General features: G+C 37.9%; 1 protein-coding gene across 6 annotated transcripts in view; it reads right to left on the bottom strand.

The window, feature by feature from the left end:
* UEVLD (UEV and lactate/malate dehyrogenase domains) overlaps positions 1-22756 on the bottom strand; it is a 58646-nt gene that overhangs the window by 18267 nt on the left and 17623 nt on the right. For 2 of the 6 annotated variants that reach the window (XM_005699526.3, XM_018043167.1), the window contains 5 exons: positions 19765-19928; positions 13681-13816; positions 12792-12910; positions 8075-8177; positions 1010-1180 (listed from right to left, as the gene is read on the bottom strand). In XM_005699526.3, coding sequence (XP_005699583.1) covers positions 1010-1180; positions 8075-8177; positions 12792-12910; positions 13681-13816; positions 19765-19928 — 693 coding nt within the window. Of the gene's footprint in view, positions 1-1009; positions 1181-8074; positions 8178-12791; positions 12911-13680; positions 13817-19764; positions 19929-22756 lie in introns of those variants that run through there. The other 4 variants (XM_005699530.3, XM_005699529.3, XM_013975842.2 and 1 more) reach the window with 3 other exon arrangements.

The raw sequence follows: 22756 nt of genomic DNA, 5'->3' as shown, positions 1-22756 counted from the left end.
TTATTTTTTAAAATATACTTCTAGCCTAGTTCCTAAACAAGATATTTTAATTAAGTATATCAAAACCTATATATATTCTTCTTAGGTCTTAAATGCACTATGAGGCATTATTTATTTTTATTATATATTATATACATTTATTTTAATTAACAATTAACAACAGCTAACTGGTATTTGGCATCATTTTACATAACTTTGTATTAAATATAAATTTTTAACAGTGGAAAACAGATCATGTCTTAGAGCAGTTAAGGATGAAAGAGGAAAACTGGGTATAGAAAACCAGAAGATAATTTCTTTCATTGATCAAGTTCTCTTTTACATCTAGCTTAAGGTGAAATTTCTACCTTGAAATTAAAATACTGATTCATACACCACCACCACGTAGTAACAGCATTATCAACAAAAACACAACCATTTTTTTATTCTGTGACAAAAAGATGTCAGGAATTTAAAACCAACGTCTTTCAATCAATTACTGTAAGAAAACAAGTGAAATGCCTATCATACGCCTCTAATGGGAACATTAAAAAAAAAAAAAATCTGTTCACCCATTTGAGTCCAGTACCATCTAATCCTTTGAAAAAATTTCTCAAGTAATTTGAGAAATAATTAAAAATAACAAATGTTAAAAATTCACTCTGGCGTGCTCACTAGCATCTTATGACACTTCAGAGTTAACAAAAGATCCTTCCTATAAGATATTGCATCTTTCTTTTGGGCATTTTTAACTGTTTTCTCACTGAGAAAGGCATGGCTAACAACAGCCTGGAACATATTAAAAAGTAGTACTGTATAAAAAATTGTAAGTTGCAACCTTCTAGTTAATGCCAGTCAGCAGTAGTAACTGGCTGACAGGATGTGCAAACTACTGCCTTGTTCATCAAAAGAGCAAGTTAACTGAATACTCTAGCTGTCCCTTTATAACCCTGTTTTATGACTTTTATTAGAAATGGCAATTCTACTGAGGCACTGGTCCATCAAATTCATTTAGAATAAAACCTTATACCTGGTTGAGATGCAACGAGCAGGATGCCATGCTGACTATAATGTCCCAGAGCTGGGACAAGAGCTCTGAACATGTCCACGTTGCTCTGCACCACATCGAGGTAGGACTGAGAACTACCCAGAGAGTTGACTGTGAAGATCACCACCTTGGAATGAGCAGAGGCAGACAAATCTAATGAATAAAAAGAAACAGTCTAAGCTCAAGATAAAGGTTTTAACCAAGTTCTTGTTCATGATGATCAGGTTTTTCTTTTCTACAATTACACAACTTTTAGCAGTTGCCTCCAGATCAACCTTGGCTCTGTAGGAAGGATTCAAAATGCTGAGGTCTACTCCAAACAGAGAATTAGAAGCAACAGTGTATCCCAAGGGAGGAAAGAGCAGAAAAGATAAAATAAATTACAGGATCCAGACTTTACAAGCAGGGAGGGATTTGGGTTTTTATATAATTCACAAAAATATATGCTATAGGCAGAATGCACCTATAATCACTTACATCACTGATTTTTAAACTCTAAGTTAAGGAATCCTACAGTTCCCTGAAAGTGACTCAGAGACCATGTAGGATAGTAAAAAGTAGAAAGATGGCTGGCAGGCACAGCTTCATGCTATTTACTTTGACCTCTGCAAGTGGTGCAATGCTGCTTGCATCTGCTTTATTTATGAAGGATTCTACTCCAAAGAGGGAAAAAATGATTCGAAAATCTTTAAATAGTGTTGGCTCATTTTCTGCTTTTCCTTATGCTGAAGCCCAGTATTGGTTTTAGGTTCACGTGAAAGAGGAGAGTGAAAAAGTTGGCTTAAAGCTCAACATTCAGAAAACGAAGATCATGGCATCTGGTCCCATCATTTCATGGGAAATAGATGGGGAAACAGTGGAAACAGTGTCAGACTTCATTTTTGGGGCTCCAAAATCACTGCAGATGGTAATTGCAGCCATGAAATTAAAAGACGCTTACTCCTTGGAAGGAAAGTTATGACCAACATAAATAGCATGTTGAAAAGCAGAGACATTACTTTGCCAACAAAGGTCTGTCTAGTCAAGGCTATGGTTTTCCCAGTGGTCATGTATGGATGTGAGAGTTGGACAGTTTAGAATGCTGAGTGCTGAAAATTAATGATTTTGAACTGTGGTGTTGGAGAAGACTTGAGAGTCCCTTGGGCTGCAAGGAGATCCAACCAGTCCATTCTAAAGGAGATCAGTCCTGGGTGTTCACTGGAAGGACTGATGTTGAAGCTGAAATTCCAATACTTTGGCCACCTTATGAGAAGTGTTGACACACTGGAAAAGACCCTGATGCTGGGAAGGACTGTAGGCAGGAGCCGAAGGGGACGACAAAAGATGAGATGGTTGGATGACATCACCAACTCAATGGACATGGGTTGGGGTAGACTCCGGGAGTAGGTGATGGACAGGGAGGCCTAGGGTGCTGCAATTCATGGGGTCGCAAAGAGTCGGACACGACTGAGCGACTGAACTGAACTAAACTGAATGGGACTTACATATAAGCAACTGTTATGACGTAGGAAAAGCTGTTCAGAATTCATGCCTCTGATCCTTAAGCACACTTAAGCTATTTCACAACTGCATTTCTCTCTATTACACAGCATGTCTTGCAGTAAACTAAGACTGAAGTCACTCAGTCGTGTCCAACTCTTTGCAACCCCATGGACTGTAGCCTACCAGGCTCCTCTGTCCATGGGTTTTCCCAGCCAAGTGTACTGGAGTGGGTTGCCATTTCCTTCTCCAGGGGATCTTCTTGACCCAGGGATCAAACCCAGGTCTCCCGCATTGCAGGCAGCGCTTTACTGTCTGAGCCACCACGGAAGCATTTTCTTGCACTAAGTACATGCCAAAACACTGGCCAGAATTATCAGCATCAGTAACAGCAGAAAAATAATAAAGTAATAGATATACCAGTTCAGTCAACACGTATAAATCTTTATTAGCATCCTAGTGGGACAATGAGTAGATTCCAGGGTTTACAGTCTTAACTAAGCCTCTTAAGGCCATTTTTCTAAACAAGTTGCAGAAGGGAACCTGTGTGCAATGTGTCTGTGAGATGCATTATCCAATTTTAGTTCATGTTCTGACACAATTGTGGGGGTAGAGATCCAAAAGACTGAAGTTCTAGATTTTAATTATGTTTCTTCATGAGTACTCTTAATTCCTATGTTCTAATGCTCAGACGAAAAACCTGGTGATGAGTCTAAATCTCAGTACTGGAAGACATTAGAAGTGAAAGGTATATAGTTAACACTTCCATACCACTTCTATGTGCCAGGTACTGTTCTAAGACCTTGACATGTACGTACTCGTTTAATGTAGTCCACAACACACTGTGGGGTCCATATCATCCCCATTTTACAGATGAGTCTGAGGTGTAGAGAAGTTTAGTAACTTGCTCAAAGTTATAGAGCTAGTAAATAGCAGAGTCAGAATTCAAGCCCAGGCAATCTGGCTTCAGAGTGCTGATAAACATTATGCTATATTTAGAAACTCAGTCCTATACTCTCCTAAAATGGAAGGAAATTGATATCTGGAAGGACGAGGGAGCTTGTCCATATTATTAAATATCAGCGAATGGTTGAACTATGACCCTACTACCAAGACAGGCCCCAACCTATCTTGCCAAGATTTTTCTTTTCTTTTCTCTTCCTCCTGTAGCTTCCTCTACTTCAAATGATGGAAATGGCCTCACCCTCAAGGATGACTTAGAAGTAAACAGGGCAGTACCAAGTGCAAGAAAGGCTTCCTGCTTCAAAGCCTTTTACTCTCTCCATAGGCCTGGGGTGGACACCAGGCTTCTCTAAGTTTAAAAAGCACACAGGTGATTCTCACACAATTGATCAACCTATAACCCGCTGACTATTGAGCAAATTTTACTTGGTTCTGTATGTCAGCAACAACTTATAATATTCAACTATTGAACATTTTTTTCTCCAGGCACAGACATACCCATACACACATCTTGCTCATGTATGCAGAGACTATTTATTTCTGGAGTGAATCATAAGAAATTGGTAACAAACTTATTTGAAATGCCAGCTCAGCTGCTTACTGTGTGACTAAAGCCACAATCTCTCTGAGCAAACTATAAAATAAACTAAGAGCAGTAATGGGATATGAATACATGTAAATTAGCTAGAATACATTGCTGATTGCTTGAAAACACATGGAATCTATAATTACTATTAAGGGATAAGAGACCAACATAATAGTGTCTTCAGCCAGGAAATGACATAATCAAAATAATATCATAGGACAATTATTCTATTAGCTCTGTTTAATATAAAATAAATCAGCAAGAAGGAAATAGGAACCTTCTTATACTGCTGGTGAGAGTATAAATTAGTACAACTCAAAAATATATATTTTGAAAAACACCTTTTGTGAATTCCCCGGCAGACCAGTGGTTAGGACTCTGTGCTTCCATTGCAGAGGGTAAGCACTGAATCCCTGGTCTGGGAACTAATTTCCTGCATGCCTCAAGGCACAGCCAAAATTAAAGAAACATTTTACTTAACATAAATAGAAACAACTTTTGACCCAGTAATTCTAGTTTATCCTACTGGGTAGAGAAATACATAGAGATTTTTACATTACAATGTTCTCTGTAGCATTATCTGTAATCACCAAAAAACAAACAAACAAACAAAAAAATTAAATGTCTATACCAACAGGAGATACTCATCTGATAGAGTATTATTAAGAAGCTGTTCAAGAAATATAGGTATTTAGATCTTTATGTGCTGTTAATAATGATCTTCAAAATGATAATATAAATTCATCAATAATTTAAACACAGAACTGCCATATGATCTGGCAATTCCACTTCTGGGGACACCCCTAAAGGAACTGAAAAGAGGTGTTCAAACAAATACTTGTACATACATGTTCACAGCAGGACTACTCACAAGAGCAAAAAGATGCAACCCAAATGTATAGCAACTGATAAGCAGATAAATAAAATGTGGCATATCCACACCACAGAATATTATTCAGCCATAAACAGGAGGGGTGCACTGATACACACTACAACACTACGCTGAGTGAAGAAAGCCAGGCACAAAGGCCACATGCTATGTAATTCCATTCATATGAAACATCCAGAAAAGGCAGATCCACAGAACAGGCCAGTGACTGCCAGGGCCTTGGGGAAAGTGGAAAATAGGGGAGTGACTGCTTAAGGTACGGAGGGTTTCCTTCGGGGCTAGGAAAAATGTTCTGGAACTAGATAGTGGTGATGGTTGCACAACACTGTGAAAGTGCTGACTCACTAATGTAAATTTACGCATATGTATTTTAGCACAATAGAAAACAAAAAAAGGGATAAAAGTGCAAAAAACAAGTGCAGAACCAGTTTCCCCAATATGACTCCTAAAGCAATTACTCTTTTAACAGTTCCCTCAGTATTTCTCCAGATTTAGTCTATGCACACACTGTTTGTCTACGTATATATAGTATGGCCATTTGCAGGGTCATATACACACATGTATATCCTTCTCCAAAGTATTTTAGCAGCTATTTAAAAACTCCAAACGGAGCAAAGTACAACTCTAGGATGATCATCAATGCCTGTGGTGATGGGGCATTAGTAAAATGTCAAAATGAGCTTCAGTTCAGTCGCTCAGTCGTGTCTGACTCTGCAACCCCATGAATTGCAGCACGCGAGGCCTCCCTGTCCATCACCAACTCCCAGAGTTCACTCAAACTCACGTCCATCGAGTCAGTGATGCCATCCAGCCATCTCATCCTCTGTCGTCCCCTTCTCCTCCTGCCCTCAATCCCTCCCAGCATCAGAGTCTTTTCCAATGAGTCAACTCTTCACATGAGGTGGCCAAAGTACTGGAGTTTCAGCTTTAGCATCAGTCCTTCCAAAGAACACCCAGGACTCATCTCCTTTAGAATGGACTGGTTGGATCTCCTTGGAGTCCAAGGGACTCTCAAGTCTTCTCCAACACCACAGTTCAAAAGCATCAATTCTTCGGTGCTCACGTTTCTTCACCGTCCAACTCTCACATCCATACATGACCACTGGAAAAACCATAGTCTTGACTAGACGGACCTTTGTTGGCAAAGTAATGTCTCTGCTTTTCAATATGCTATCTAGGTTGGTCATAACTTTCTTTCCAAGGAGTAAACGTCTTTTAATTTCATGGCTGCAATCACCATCTGCAGCTTACTTTACAATAATTATTAATGTGCTTTTCCATGTCATAGAACATATCTGAGATGTTACTAACATTAAATCACTTCAAATAATAGTAATTAAATTGTTATCAGGACTATGCAATCAAAATTAACATGGGGAACATGAAAGTTACCCCAAAATAGTACTCATTCATTCAAAACTCCTTACTTGGTGGCCAGCAAACTCTATATATCTACTCCAAGGATTGTAGTCTTTCAATTATCTGAAACAATTGTTACTGATGGTTAATGAGACACAGAGGAAGAAACAATTTCCTCAGGTCCTAAATGGCCTCACAACCTCTAGGGTCCATGTACTAAGCAGTCTCTCCTGGAGAGATTTGGAAGGGTTACGAGGTCCATTAAGAACTTCAGTACCTGGAAACTGGCAGGCACAAGAGAATACTCAGCTCCCCAAAGGATCCTACAAAAGGATCATAAGGCAACTATTGTACTCTTTCCAGAGAAGGAAAATAAATCCATTGTATCTTACAGGGATCAAGAGACGCCACAACTACTATATCCAATGTTTATAACCTATAGGTACAATTTCAACTTTTCTGATCCAGTGTGGTTTTAGTACATTCAGGCTTGTGAAATCATATGTCTCATTATTTCACTTAGAAAATATGGTTAAGAATACTGGAGACCTGCGTAAGGAAAGGCAAAGGAAAGCTAAGCAACTATAACATATTACAACCTGACTGACTCTAGCTATAACCTGGTTTCTGAGACTAAACATTCTCTAGTTCAACGGTCTTCCAATTTTTTTGATCATGTATCCCTGGTAATGAAGTAATTTTAATCCCCAATCATATTTATATTCACCTACATATATATGTGTCTATACTAATATATTACATACATTGTTAAATAGGTGCAAATCTTTTGGATTAAAAAGAGGAAATAAAAATTACTTTTTAACATTTTATATTTCATTTGTTAATGATATAAATTCTCTTTCTGTCCCTGTTAAAATTCACTTTAACAATTATTTTTAGTGAAATAATGTGAATTCAATTTAAAAAAAGTTTTTTTAATTCAAAAGATTTGCATCTATTTAACAATGTATATAATATATATAGGGTTTGGTGCTTGCCACCAAGTAAGGAGTTGCTATATATAGCACTTTGCTATATACCAAGAGGTATATATTAATTTCCATTTTACAGATAATAAGATTGAACTTTGAGAGATTATACCATCTGGCAAATGGCAAAACTAGTATACAAACCCCAATCTGTCTAACTCTAAAAACAGTGTTGTTAACCAATATATTATGAAAAGAGAAGAGTTTAGAGGAAATAATGTATACTAAGGTGTGAGTCAGATACCAAGAACAAATCCTTCCAACCAATATGAATGTTATCTGCTTATCTCTTATTAACATCATTAGTTGTGATCTCTCTACTTCATTTATATGAATCTTAGTTTCCCAATATGTAAACTGAGGGACTTGGACTAGGTGATCTTTAAGATGCTTTCAGCATTAAAATTCTAGGCCTCCAGGCAGAACACAGAGAATTTTTAGGGCAGTGAAGTACTGTTTGATACTATAAAGGTAAATACATGTTTGATTTGTCCACATTCATAGAATACTCAGACAAGAGTGAATCCTAATGTAAATAAACTATGGACTTTAGATGATAATGATGTGTCCAGGGAGGTCTGTCAACTGTACTACTCAAGGAGGGGATGTTGACAATGCAGAGCCTATGCATGTACAGGGCAGGAGGTATACAGAAAACCTCGGTACCTGCTGCCCAACAGCACCCTGAACCTCAAACTGCCCTAAAAAATACAATCTACAGAAAAACTGACTCAAATACAGAGGCAAACAAGGCACAAATCTTTGAAGCAGAATAGCCAGACCTTTGCTGATTTCCACATTAGGCAGGTTGAAGATGTCAAGGTCCATCATCCCTCCTTTAGTCCCTTCTGAGAAGTCTAAAAGGACCACTTTGTCTGCAATGCCCTGGACAGTGCAAAAAGAAAAAGAACAGTATTACACTGAACATGCGCATTTACTCAGCTGAAATTTATTCAGAGATGACAGCTAACGAACATGTTTGTGTGTGTGTGTGTGTGTCTGCTCAGGTCCTCAGTTGTGTCCAGCTCTTTGTGACGCCATGACTGTAGCGCACCAGGCTTCTCTGTCCGTGGAATTTTTCAGGTAAGAATACTGGAGCAAGTTGCCGTTTCCTACTCTAGGGGATCTTCCCGACCTACATCTGTTGCATCTCCTGCACTGGCAGGTGGATTCTTTGCCACTGCGCCACCTGGGAAGCCCAAAGAAGAACACACATAGGCCTTATACTCTCTTATGAAGGAAGTAACACAACAGCAATAAAAGGGATATGCAAGCAAGAAAACAGTATCATGCACTTGAACGATGTGATCCTTTGGCTTAACCAAAAACTGTGTTCTAACAGGGTTTAAATAGAAAGTCTCAAATTGCAGCTATCTTTTGATGGGATAATGAGTAATAAGGACGACATGGTGCACTCAGTATGTTTGCTGTTGGTTTTGAGTTTGTTTCTGTTTTGTCATAACTTCCAATCTAAAGAATCTAGAGTGATTTTTTGATCTATTTTAGCACCATTGGTCATTTAGCCTTTGGTTATTTTAGCACCATTTGGTCATTTCAAGCATGAAAGTCAACATTGACGCCAAGTTTCTCTAAAGAAAACAAAAAAGTTAATAGACATAAAGCTAAAACAGAACCAATTATCATGCAGTTCTCTCTCCCAGAGATCTCATGGGAAATACTCCACACGCCAGGAGACAGCTCCCTGGGTGCCATGGTGGGTTGACTGTTTACAACGGCATAGAAACTCCTGAGAGTCAATTTACCTTTGTAAGAGTCCTTTTTCCAAAAAGTAAAGGATCTGAGCATCTCTCCTAACTTAGAGCTTCTCAGTGCCTTTATGGTCCCTTTATGAGGGCACCATTTAAAACATCAGTGAAGCACACTGATCATGAGGGATACTTTTAAACTGCAGATCTGGAATAGGGCCTGAGACTAGGCATTTCTAGTAAGATCTCAGATGATGCCAATGCAACACATTGGGTAGTAAGGATCTAGGATACAGGATCCATAAACAGAATGCCCAGCCTCAAACCCTGGCTCCTTTTATTAACAGTATGATTTGGGGCAAACTGGGTAACCTCCCTATGCCCTGGTTTCTCCATTTGTCAAACAATAGTAATGATAGTACCTGAGCAAATTTGGAAAACTCAGCAGTGGCCACAGGACTGGAAAAGGTCAGTTTTCATTCCAATCCCAAAGAAAGGCAATGCCAAAGAATGCTCAAACTACCACCCAATTGCACTCATCTCACATGCTAGTAAAGTAATGCTCAAAACCCTCCAAGCCAGGCTTCAGCAATACGTGAAGCATGAACTTCCAGATGTTCAAGCTGGTTTTAGAAAAGGCAGAGGAACCAGAGATCAAATTGCCAACATCCGCTGGATCATGGAAAAAGCAAAAGAGTTCCAGAAAAACATCCATTTCTGCTTTATTGACTATGCCAAAGCCTTTGACTGTGTGGATCACAATCAACTGTGGAAACTTCTGAAAGAGATGGGAATACCAGACCACCTGACCTGCCTCTTGAGAAACCTATATGCTGGTCAGAAAGAAACAGTTAGAACTGGACATGGAACAACAGACTGGTTCCAAATAGGAAAAGGAGTACGTCAAGACTGTATATTGTCACCCTGCTTATTCAACTTATATGCAGAGTATATCATGAGAAATGCTGGGCTGGAAGAAGCACAGCTGGAATCAAGATTGCCGGGAGAAATATCAAGAACCTCAGATATGCAGATGACACCACCCTTATGGCAGAAAGGGAAGAGGAAAAAAAAGCCTCTTGATGAAAGTGAAAGAGGAGAGTGAAAAAGTTGGCTAAAAGCTCACCATTCAGAAAACAAAGATCATGGCATCTGGTCCCATCACTTCATGGGAAATAGATGGGGAAAGAGTGGAAACAGTGTCAGCCTTTATTTTGGGGGGCTCCAAAATCACTGCAGATGGTGATTGCAGCCATGAAATTAAAAGACGCTTACTCCTTGGAAGAAAAGTTATGACGAACCTAGATAGCATATTCAAAAGTGGAGACATTACTTTGCCAACAAAGGTCTGTCTAGTCAAGGCTATGGTTTTTCCTGTGGTCATGTATGGATGTGAGAGTTGGACTGTGAAGAAGGCTGAGTGCTGAAGAATTGATGCTTTTGAACTGTGGTGTTGGAGAAGACTCTTGAGAGTCCCTTGGACTGCAAGGAGATCCAACCAGTCCATTCTAAAGGAGATCAGCCCTGGGATTTCTTTGGAAGGAATGATGCTAAAGCTGAAACTCCAGTACTTTGGCCACCTCATGCAAAGAGTTGACTCATTGGAAAAGACTCTGATCCTGGGAGGGATTGGGGGCAAGAGGAGAAGGGGACGACAGAGGATGAGATGGCTGGATGGCATCACCGACTCAATGGACGTGAGTTTGAGGGAACTCCGGGAGTTGGTGATGGACAGGGAGGCCTGGCGTGCTGTGATTCATGGGGTCGCAAAGAGTCGGACACGACTGAGCGACTGAACTGAACTGAACTGAACTGAAGCCATAAGCTTGTTGTAAAAATGAATCAAGTGTTTAGATGAGTGCCTGGTACCTAGCAAACATTTAGCAAAGGTTAGTTATTGCTGTAACCATCATTATAACTACTGCCATTATTATGACTACTACTGTACTAGTTGAATATTGTTGCACTATTTGAATACTGTACCTCATATCAAAATATTAACTTTTTTTCCTTTTGTTTTGCTTTTTTTGGGTCGCATGGGCATGTGGGTCTTTGTTCCCCAACCAAGGATCAAGCTCATACCTCTGCATTGGAAGTGCAGAGTCTTAACCACTGGAATGCCAGGGAATTCCTCAGAATACTAATGTTTAAAAGAAAAACAGAAAAAAACTTTCTATCGAGACAGTTCACAGACAAATACTGATAGTGAGACTTCTGTTAAGGGGCCTTCTTGTGCTGTGCTGTGCTGCGCTGAGTAGCTCAGTCGTGTCCAATTCTTTGCAATCCCATGGATTGCAGGCCACCAGGCTCCTCTGTCCATGGGGATTCTCCAGGCAAGAATACTGGAGTGGGTTGCCATGCCCTCCTCCAGGGGATCTTCCCAACCCAGGGATCGGACCCAGGTCTCTCGCATTGCAGATGGATTCTTTACCATCTGAGCCACCAGGGAAGCCCAAGAACAGGGTAGCCTATCCCTTCTCCAGGGGATCTTCCTGACCCAGGAATCGAACCAGGGTCTCCTGCACTGCAGGAGGATTCTTTATCAGCTGAGGTACGAGAGAAGCCCACTTACTGCACTTACCAAAAGCAAGTAAAATCGATAAAACTCAGTACTGTTGGGGATGCCAAAATGAGGTTGACGTGTACATTATTAGCAGCATAAATTACTTCTGCCTGTCTGAAGAGCAATCTAGCAATATATAGTAAGTGCCACAGGAACTACTCATGCCCTCTGACTCATAGTACTACTTGTGAGATTCTGTACATCTAAAAGAAAATTCAGACAAGAAAATAAGCAACTTCTAAGGCAATGTTTATAGAAATACTCTATTTAGTAACAAAAGATCTGCAAACATTTCAAATTCCAATTAAGAAGAAGAGTGCATTCAGACAAGAGGATGGAGGAAATGAAACTACAATGTGCCACAAGTTAACATATATTATCCTGAACAGTCAGCTTTTAAAATCTTCTAGCTCCCTGGATACAATTTCACTCTTTGCTTAAGTAGAACCTACCTCCAAGACTTAAGTGAATCTTAAATAAAAAGAGACGAATTTACATGTCAACCAATCAAATTTTAATAGAACAGAAACTCAAATACCAGCTACCAAACAAATATTTCAAGGGAGAGCCAGTCTATCTGGGGCTACATTGCTCAAATGACACAGACACGCTACTACCACGACACTGGGGACACTGGGCTGGGGAGGGTCTTTTCAACTTCCGTGGAAGGAGATTTAAGCCTTTCTAAAAATAATTTATATAGAAAATATCCAGTAAAAAAGGATTGATGAAAAAATAGACAAATCTCAGACCACTGTAAAATATCAAATCAGGAACTATGATCCTAAAAGAAAGTGGAGTAATTACACAAGAAAAGGCAACTTAAAAAAATGTTAACTTTAAAAAAAAAAAAAATGTTAACTTTAGAAAGAGCAAATTAAGTATTATATTAAATGAGAGTTTAATTAAAGCAGCATGACTCAGAAAACACAAAAGAATTTGTGACTAAGTCAGATGAGTGTCAACCTGAGGTTCCCTTGAATTAGGATGATGAGCCCATTGTTCAAACCAGGTTTTCCAAGCCTAGTCCATGTGTAACTACTAATTATGAAACAACATTACTAATGAGAGCTTTCAGCCATTTTTCTGTCAACTTACTAAATATATTTTAAGGCAAAATGAGGTTTTCCCACATGACAAAATGAAGTCATTATTTCTTGTGTGTTAAAACAGAAACTGCCTAAAAGTGTAGCAATATGACATGTATTTATAACCACTATGCTTACGTACTTTGGCTGAAATTGCTAATGTGCAGGCAATTCCCAGTTCTCCACCTCCAACCACGGTAATTTTATTGACTGTTTTATTCTCACGATTTGCCCAGTTCTTTGAATTTATGTCTGAAACACCTAAAAAGAAAAGCAGATTATCATAATTTAAAAATAATATCAAAAGTCTTTTTAGCATTAAAAAAAAACACCAAACTTTAATAACTTGAAAAGTTATTTAATAACAGAAAAGATGGTACTAGGCACTGCATACAGGCATTCAAAAATATTTTTGAACAAATGAAATGCAAGGAAGACAGAAATCTCATATTAAATATTTTATTAGAGGCTCCCCTGGTGGGCTGCCGTCTATGGGGTCGCAAGAGTCAGACACGACTGAAGTGACTTAGCAGTAGAGGCTTTAAAAACAAAATGTCTTTCTAAGCTTTAAAAAAATAGGATTTCCATAATTTTGAAAAACATTGTGACTCTTACTGCTCTAGTCTAGAATGAAAAAAATGTTTAAAACTTACTAAATTGTTGCAAGAATGGTTATTTTCCTTTGTCCTCAATGAAAAACAATGAGAATCACAGATTCTCTGGTCCAACAGAGGCAAGAAGCTACATACACATATAATGAAAGAGGTTTGGGATCATTAATACATATCAAATGGTATTCAACAAAACAAATTATCTTATCTGTCAGGATAAAAGTAATCTTTTACATTTTAAGAAACCATATTCATTGGAACTATATGGTAATACCCTATGATAAATATATAGGAATTTTTGATCAAACACAATTATGTATATACACAAGCATGTATTTATTTATAGAAATCAAGTAGCAGAGAATAAAGGATATTCGTGAGAAACTAAACTCATAAGCTATTATTAACAAAAATACAAACCTTCAGTGATTTTTGCAATATAGGCTAGCAAGTCTATCTGCCGTGCCTCGTCAGATGATGACAGAGAATACAGGGGAAGTTCCTCTTGAAATTTGGCAATCATTTCTTTAATTAATCCAACAATGATAGATTTAGGCTACAGAATACACAAAGGGAAAAGTTAGAAATTTTGCTAAGGAATACTACCTTATTAATCTATAGCATTGTTAGAGTTAGCCAAAAGAATATTGTATAATGCTCTCCTTTTTTGAAAACCCATACAAACCCATACAAAAATTACATAGTATTTTTAACTGAAAAACTTAATTCTTTTAATTAAAAAATACAGGGAGAAGTACTAAAACTACATCTCCAAAAAGTGCAACAACAGCAGAAATGTGTTTACTAGCAGAGTATCTTTATGTGGGAATAGTCTTGTCTAACTGCCTTTTAAAAACTTTTTTTATTTTTAAAAAACTGCAGATTTACAGAAAAGCTGGCAAAAAAAATAGTACAAAGAATTTTCATATGTTCTTCACTCAGATTGCTCAAATTTTAACATTTTATCACATGTGCTTTCTCAGTGCCTTTTCCTCTATTTTCTGAACCAACTGAGAATAAACTGAAAATATGGTACCCTTTCACCCCAAATACTTTATCATATATTTCCTAAAAGAAAAAACTAAACACTGTCCTATACAGCCACTATCAAATAAAAAAATTAATGCTCATAAAATATTTATCTAATTCATTACTGCTTATTTGAACTGGTAAAACAACCTTAATGAAATGCACTTAACCTCTCTGAGCTTCAGTATTATTAGCAATATAATGTGAATAATAAATTCCAATAAATATGAGAAGCAAATGAGCTAATGTATGCAAATTATGTTGTGAGTGTAAAATATATGTTTATTATTATTATAAGGAATACTTAAAGTGGTTTGCTCATTTTAAAAATTGCTTTTCTTCAATCTGAGTTTCACTATATAATATGTGAAGTTGTCAAGTGTAAGAAAATTTGGGGAGATGGTCATTGTGGTAAATTGGAAAGAGTACATGTACAGTCACTCAAATTTATATTAAGAACATAACAAAACAAAGCAAAACAAAACCTCTTTGTTGTTCAAACAAAATTCTGTAGGCCTAATGCTGCACACTGACTCTCTTGGGGAAAATGTCTGCAATCCTTAGCCTAAGTGACCTCCAGAGTCCTTCTAGTTCCAAAACACTATATAATCATAGTAATGCTATACAATTTCAACTGCATGTGGGACTTACTGCAGTACTTTTTTAATCATAACTCATACTTTTTGAAGTGAAATATAGCTGATTTACAGTGTGGTGTTGGTTTCAGGTATACAGCAGAGTGAATCAGATATAGATATATAGACACACAGATTATAGACATAAGTATATCTATCTATCTAGTCTCTTCCAGATTCCTTTCATTATAGCTTACTACAAGATAGTGAAATATAGGGCCCTCCTGGTGGCTCAGTGGTAAAGAATCTGCCTGCCAATGCAGGAGACACAGGTTCCATCCCTGATCCGTTAAGACCCCGCATGCCATGGAGCAACTGAGCACATGTGTCACAACTACTGAGCCTGCGCTCTAGAGCCTGGGGGCTGCAACTGCTGACCACACGACACAACTCCTGAAGTCCGTGCGCTCTCGAGCCTGTGCTGCTCACCAGGAGAAGACACTACAAGGACAAGCTCGTGGCCTGCACTAGACAGCAGCCACTGTATTAACGAAGACCCAGCACAGCCAAAAATGAATAAATAAATAAACATTTTAAAAAGGATATTGAATATAGTTCTCTGTGCTATCCTGTAGATCTTTTTAATCTATTTTATTCATGTATTTTTATTTTTTGGCCACACGGCGCTACATGTGGGATCTTAATTCACTGACCCACGTACCCTGCTTTGGAAGTGCAGAGTCTTAACCACTGGACCACTTGGGAAGTCTCTACATATTTTATATATAGTAGTGTGTATCTGTTCATCCCTAACCCCTAATTTATCCCTCCACTCCCCCTAAATGTAATTCTAAGTAGGGCCATTTAAATAATGTATCTTCTTTAAGACTAGTTTTGGCTTATAATAAAGAGGTTCAGAAAGTGAAATCAACACTGTCTGCAAGCAAGCACAACCTTGACTAGATTTTGGGACTACCTCTGAGTATTTATTAAACAAACTATGAAAAGAGATGCCAAAGTAAACCACAAAGAGGAAATAGGGAAGATAAGTTCACATAACAGGACACAGCACAGATATAAAAAAAAAAAAAAAATAGTTTTTTGTTTAACAGAGAGTAAAAATGGATGAAGGAGATAGACAATTCAAAAATGAAGAAATATACATGATAAATAAATACATGATAAGATTTCTATTTCTCAAGTAACCAAAAAACTAAGCATTAAGGTTAAAGACATCAATTTTGTCCTTCCAACTAACAAATTTTTATCATGCCCTAGGGAAAACCACTAGACCATTCAGATATGACCTAAATCAAATCCCTTATGATTATACAGTGGAAGTGACAAATAGAGTCACGGGATTAGATCTGATAGACAGAGTGCCTGAAGAACTATGGATGGAGGTTCATAACACTGCACAGGAGGCAGTCATCAAGACCATCCCCAAGAAAAAGAAACGCAAAAAGGCAAAATGGTTCTCTGAGGAGGCCTTACAAATAGCTGAGAAAAGAAGAGAAGTGAAAGGCAAAGGAGAAAAGAAAAGATATAAGCATCTGAATGCAGAGTTCCAAAGAATAGCAAGGAAAGATAAGAAAGCTTTCCTCAGCAATCAATGCAAAGAAATAAAGGAAAACAATAGAATGGGAAAGACTAGAGATAAAAAAGACTATCTCTTCAAGAAAATCAAAGATAATGAGAATATTTCATGCAAAGATGGGTACAATAAAGGATAGAAATAGTATAGACCTAACAGAAGCAGAAGATATTAAGAAGACGTGGCAAGAATACACAGAAGAACTGTACAAAAAAGATCTTCATGACCCACAATACCACGATGGTGTGATCACTCACCTAGAGACAGCCAGACAATCTGGAATGCAAAGTCAAGTGGGCCTTAGGAAGCATCCCTATGAACAAAGCTAGTGGAGGTGATGCAATGCCAGTTGACCTATTTCAAATCCTGAAAAATGATGCTGTGAAAGTACTGCTCTCAATATGCCAGAAAATTTGGAAAACTCAGCAGTGGCCACAGGACTGGAAAAGGTCAGTTTTCATTCCAATTCCAAAGAAAGGCAATGCCAGAGAATGCTCAAACTACCACAAAACTGCACTCATCTCACACGCTAGCAAAGTAATGTTCAAAATTCTCCAAGCCAGGCTTCAACAGTACATAAAATGAGAACTTCAGACATTCAGGCTAGATTTAGAAAAGGCAGAGGAACCAGGGATCAGGTTGCCAACATCCACTGGATCACTGAAAAAGCAAGAGAGTTCTGGGAAAACATCTACTTCTGCTTTATTGACTATGCCAAAGCCTTTGATTGTGTGGATCAAAACAAACTGAAAAATTCTGAAAGAGATGGGAATATCAGACCACCTTACCTACCTCCAGAGAAGTCCGAATGCAGATCAAGAAGCAAGTTAGAACTGGACATGGAAAAACAGACTGGTTCCAAATTAAGGCGGTATATTGTCACCCTGCTTATTTAACTTATATGCAGAGTACATCATGAGATATGCCAGGCTGGATGAAGCACAATCTGGAACCAAGATTACTGGGAGAAATATCAATAACCTCAGATATGCAGATAACACCACCCTTATGGCAGACAGTGAAGAACTAAAGAGCCTCTTGATGAATGTAAAAGAGGAGAGTGAAAATGCTGGCCTACAACTCAACATTCAGAAAACCAAGATCACGCCATCCAGTCCCATCACTTCATGGCAAACAGATGAGGAAACAATGGAAACAGTGAGAGACTTTATTTTGGGGGGCTCCAAAATCACTCTAGATGGTGACTGAAGCCAAGAAATTAAAAGACGCTTGCTGCTTGGAAGAAAAGCTATGACCAACCTAGACAGCATATTAAAAACCAGAGACATTACTTTGCCAACAAAGGTCCATCTAGTCAAGGCTATGGTTTTTCCAGGAGTCATGTATGGATGTGAGAGTTGGACCATAAAGGAAGCTGAGTGCCAAGAATTGATGTTTTTGAACTGTGGTATTGGAGAAGACTCACGAGAGTCCCTTGGACTGCAAGGAGATCCAAGTCCATCCTAAAGGAAATCAGTCCTAAATATTCATTGGAAGGACTGATGTTGAAGCTGAAACTCCAATACCTTGGCTATCTGATGTAAAGAACTGACTCATTGGAAAAAACCCTGATGCTGGGAAAGACTGAAGGCAGGAGGAGAAGGGGTTGATAGAGGATAAGATGATTTGGATGGCATCACCAACTCGATGGACATGAGTTTGAGCAAGCTCCAGGAGTTGGTGATAGGGAAGCCTGGCAGGCTGCAGTCCATGAGGTCGCAAAGAGGCAGACACAACTGAGCGACTGAACTGAACTGAACTCATCACATTTAACTGGTAATTTTATTATTTAAATCACCAAGCAATGCAAATAATCTACAAGTTCATCAAGTAAACTCCCCATCTAAACTCCACTACTGACAATTTGGTGTGCATCTTTTCCTTTTTTTCTCTTCTCTTTAGAAGTTTTCTTTATATGAAAAATATAGAAAACCATAAAACAAAGTGAAATGCATCCACAGTTGCATACCCTTTTACAGTACATATATAAAATAAGAAATGATAATTCTAACACCACCCCTATACTTTAACCTCACTCCTCTCGGACATCCCTGTCCTACAACTTTCTCAGTATATACAAATATATTATAAATTCTTTTCATAAAAGTTTTACTTATAAAAATGAGAGCATATTCTATATCCATAATAAATAATAAAAATAATAAATGAACCATAGGGATAAGCCAAAGCTTGTTTTGTCTTAAAGATAATACCTTCTTTTATAGCACCCTTTACAGCAAGGGTGCTATAAACCAGATACCCTCCTTCACTGATTTCTATTAATGGCAGAATCACAAGACTCTGTCTACTTCTTGGAAGCCAATTTGGGAAAATATAAGAATAGCCTTCAAAACATTTTAAAACTTTGATCCAATAATTCCATTCCTAGAGATTTATCATTAGAAAATTCTTAAAGATTTATAAGATGTACAAACATTTTATATTTACAAATATTTATATTTAAGGATGTTCACCATTAAATTTCTAACAAAGCAATTTACAAATATATCATGCAATATCCTAATGCTGGATCATCAGGCAACCATTTAAAAACCATGTGTTTTGAAAATACTGTCTACTATGGAAAAATGCACAATATAATGATAGATTAAATATACAGAATGCATAATCTGAGGGTTTCTTTTTGTTTTGTGTTTTAAACCTGGGCCATATTTTTTTATTTTTTACTTTTATTTATCAATTTATTTGGCTGTGTCCCATGGCACGCAGGATTAGTGCCCTGAAACTGTGCTCCCTGCAGTGGAAGCTTGGAGTCTCATCCACTGGACTATCAGCGAAGTCCTTGTGAGGGCTTATAAAATATATAAACTAGTTTCATGCATCATCGGGGTGAATTTTTAAAACTTAACACTCAGTTAAAACAAGGCATGTAATAGAAGATCATGTACAATATGACTAAATTTACATAAAGGTTAAAAACAGGCAAAGCTACAAATAAATACACCTATTACCCAAGAATCTTTACTGGGGAGGAACTAGGAAATAACGCCTCAATATTTCGCTAGTAGCTCTTCATTTGCTGTATCAAACAGCAAACAACTGTAAAAAGACAGGGAGTAAACAATGGTTGGCTCCCAGGCCTGGAGAGAGCAGATTCAAGCAGGCTGCTGTCACCAGGGTTCTGGGACTTGGGTGACCTCCAGGAAGTTCAATTTCAAACTATGTTTAAAGACCATAAGAAGAATATCATTGAAAGAAAATTCAGTAACTTTTTATACCATCAGTATCAAAGGTAAACATTCAGAAAAATAAAAATTTTCAAAAGAAAATCCAAATTGATCTTACATGGCTCCAGTTTTGGAGATAGGGCAGGTATATTCTGCCTTGAGCATCCACATGCTTTCCAACTAAGATTCCCATATTTGCAGTTGGTTTTAAGAAGCAAATGGGGGGAGCAAAAGGGTGAGAATCCAAAATCCAGAAACGAATAGGTATGTTATATGTATTACCTATTTGAGACAAAACAAACACATCTTCAAACAATAATGAAAAGCACACATGTTATATTTATGGTATAGCTAAGTGGCATTTTAAGATACAAGTCTAGTCAAATGTATAGGTAAAGGGTTTATGTAAACTGAGGCCTATTTCCCTATATTCATCCACATTCACACTGGAAATATGTTTCCATTAAAGCACCAGCATAACATTTGAGGAAAATTAATCAAGACAATGGCCAGCTTATTCAATTCAATTCAGTAAATATTTATAGGACCTACTGTACTAGAAGTATGGGATACAACTTTTTCTCTGTGTAACATTCTTTGCTCCACCCAAGTTATTTGTCTACAAGTCTATTTCCCCTTTAACACTATAAACGTCTAGAGGCGATTATATATTATTCATTTCCATGTTCCCTACTACAGTGCCTAACATATTGGATGCTCAGTAGAAGTTTCTTATATAAATAATGAATGAATGAATGAAAGATGAATTTGAGACTAGCCCTCAAAGTGCTCATTAATTAAAGATACCGTAATATACAAGCTGGGTTAGATACACAGAACTCAGAGCTGAAAATAACCTTAACAGTCACCTCATTCAGTGGATCTTAAATTTTAGTACACTGAGATAGGGACCCAAGTGAAAGCTCTTCCATGTACATGTACCATGTAACATGCTATATAACCATGTATATCATGCCTCATTTCAGTTCAGTTCAGTCGCTCAGTCATGTCCAACTCTTTGCAACCCCATGGACTGCAGGACACCAGGCCTCCCTGTCCATCCCCAACTCCCGGAGCTTACTCAAACTCATGTCCATCGAGTCAGTGATGCCATCCAACCATCTCATCCTCTGTCGTCCCCTTCTCCTCCTATCTTCAATCTCTGCCAGTATCAGCATCTTTTCCAGTGAGTCAGTTCTTCACGTCAGGTGTAAGGGCCAAAATCTAATTGCTTTGGTTTAGAGGAAGCCCAAAGCTAAAGCCAGGTGCAAAACCTAACCTTAAACCAGAAATCTGATCAATCACCTTAACCCTTCCATTGGGTCTCCCGATATTCGCTCCTGCTTTCATGGTCTTACTGCATGTTTTCCAGTGTATTTCAAACATGGCTGCTCAGGAGCAAGAATGCACAGGTTCAAATCCTAGTTCCACAAGTTACTAGCTATAGGATTTTAGGCAAGTTACTTAACTTCTCTGTGCCTCAATTCCTTCCTCTACAACAAAGAGTAATAAAAGCTCCCACTTCACAGGACTGTTGTAAGGATAAAATCAGTTAAGGTACATAAAATGCTTAGAATAGTACATGACATGGTAAGTACCATGTTGTGCTCAGTTGCTAAGTCATGCCTGACTCTGCAACCACATGGACTACAGTCCACCAGGCTTTTCTGTCCATGGGATTCCAGGTAAGGATACTGAAGTGGGTTACCATTTCCTTCTGCAGGAGATCCTCCCAACCCAGAGATTAAACCCGCAATTCCTGCATTGGCAGGATTCTTTACCACCAAGCCACCTGGGAAGCACAGTAAGTACCATGATGGTTTGGCAATTTTAAAAATTATCTTCAAACCCATTTTGGAAATAAGCAAGGTATAAATAAAAAGTTTTCTCCTCTACTGAAGAAATCTTTTCTCACTAAGGAAATCCTTTATTTTTTTCATCTTGCTTCATTCTCCCCTAAGCACAATGATACTCAGCTCTGCCTGTGTATTAGAAACTCTTTAGGAACTCTGAAATATACCAATACCCAGTCCTTGCCCCCCAAGTTTATGATTCAGTGGGACCAGGTCTGGACAACATTTTTTAAAAGCTTCCCATGTAATTCTAAAGGACTGAAAGGCAGTACATAATAGAAATGTCCTGGGATGATTTTTATTATTTTATATCAGCAGTTCTCAGAACCATATTCCTCTTCTAACTTTATTGAAGTATTTAAAATTTTTGTTTTTATTTGGGTATAACTGACATATCTGTTTCAGGTATACAACATAATGATTCAATATTTCTATATACTGCAAAATAGTCCCCACAATAAGTCTGGTTACACCAGACACCATACACAGTATCTAAGTACTTACAGTATGGGAACAGACATAGCTATTGGTCCAAACTTAACTTTATGATTATAAAGTCATGTGATCACAGCACCAAAAAATGACTAACAAATACTGAGACATATCGTCACATTCCTCCAGAATTCACTCTAACATTATATACTCTAGACCAGTATATAATGACGAGCATTTTTCAAATGCTGGTCACAATCAATAGCTCATGAAATTAATTTAGTGGACTGCAAACAATAAAATTTTTAAATGGAATCAAACAGAAAAATACAATGGCAAGTAGTATGGAATTTCAGTTATATACATATATAACTATGCATATGCAAGTATTTCTTATTGTGGGTCACAATCAAACACTTAAAAGCCACTCTTTAGGCCATGCAATTTTTTTGTTTTGGAGTGGTAGTCCCAATCTCAATGGAGCCATTTTCTAATGTTAATCACTACCCTTTAAAGAAAAGGAAACTAATGTCTACTGAAGTTATCTTCCTGGTTGATCAAGGTTCTGCTGTCTCCATCAATGCCCCTCCCCAGCTGCATTTATGCATTTTAATATCACACTCATGACAAAGCACGTGTGAGCCTGATTCCCATGGCACCTGGTCCCGTCACTTCATGGCAAATAGATGGGGAAACAGTGGAAACAGTGACAGACTTTATTATTTGGGGCTCCAAAATCACTGCAGATGGTGACTGCAGCCACGAAATTAAAAGACACTTGCTCCTTGGAAGAAAAGTTATGACCAACCTAGACAGCATATTAAA

Source organism: Capra hircus, chromosome 29, assembly GCF_001704415.2.
Source record: "Capra hircus breed San Clemente chromosome 29, ASM170441v1, whole genome shotgun sequence".
Lineage (NCBI taxonomy): Eukaryota > Metazoa > Chordata > Mammalia > Artiodactyla > Bovidae > Capra > Capra hircus.
The sequence above is the reverse complement of the archived record's forward strand: the minus strand, read 5'-3'. Positions and strand labels throughout refer to the sequence as shown.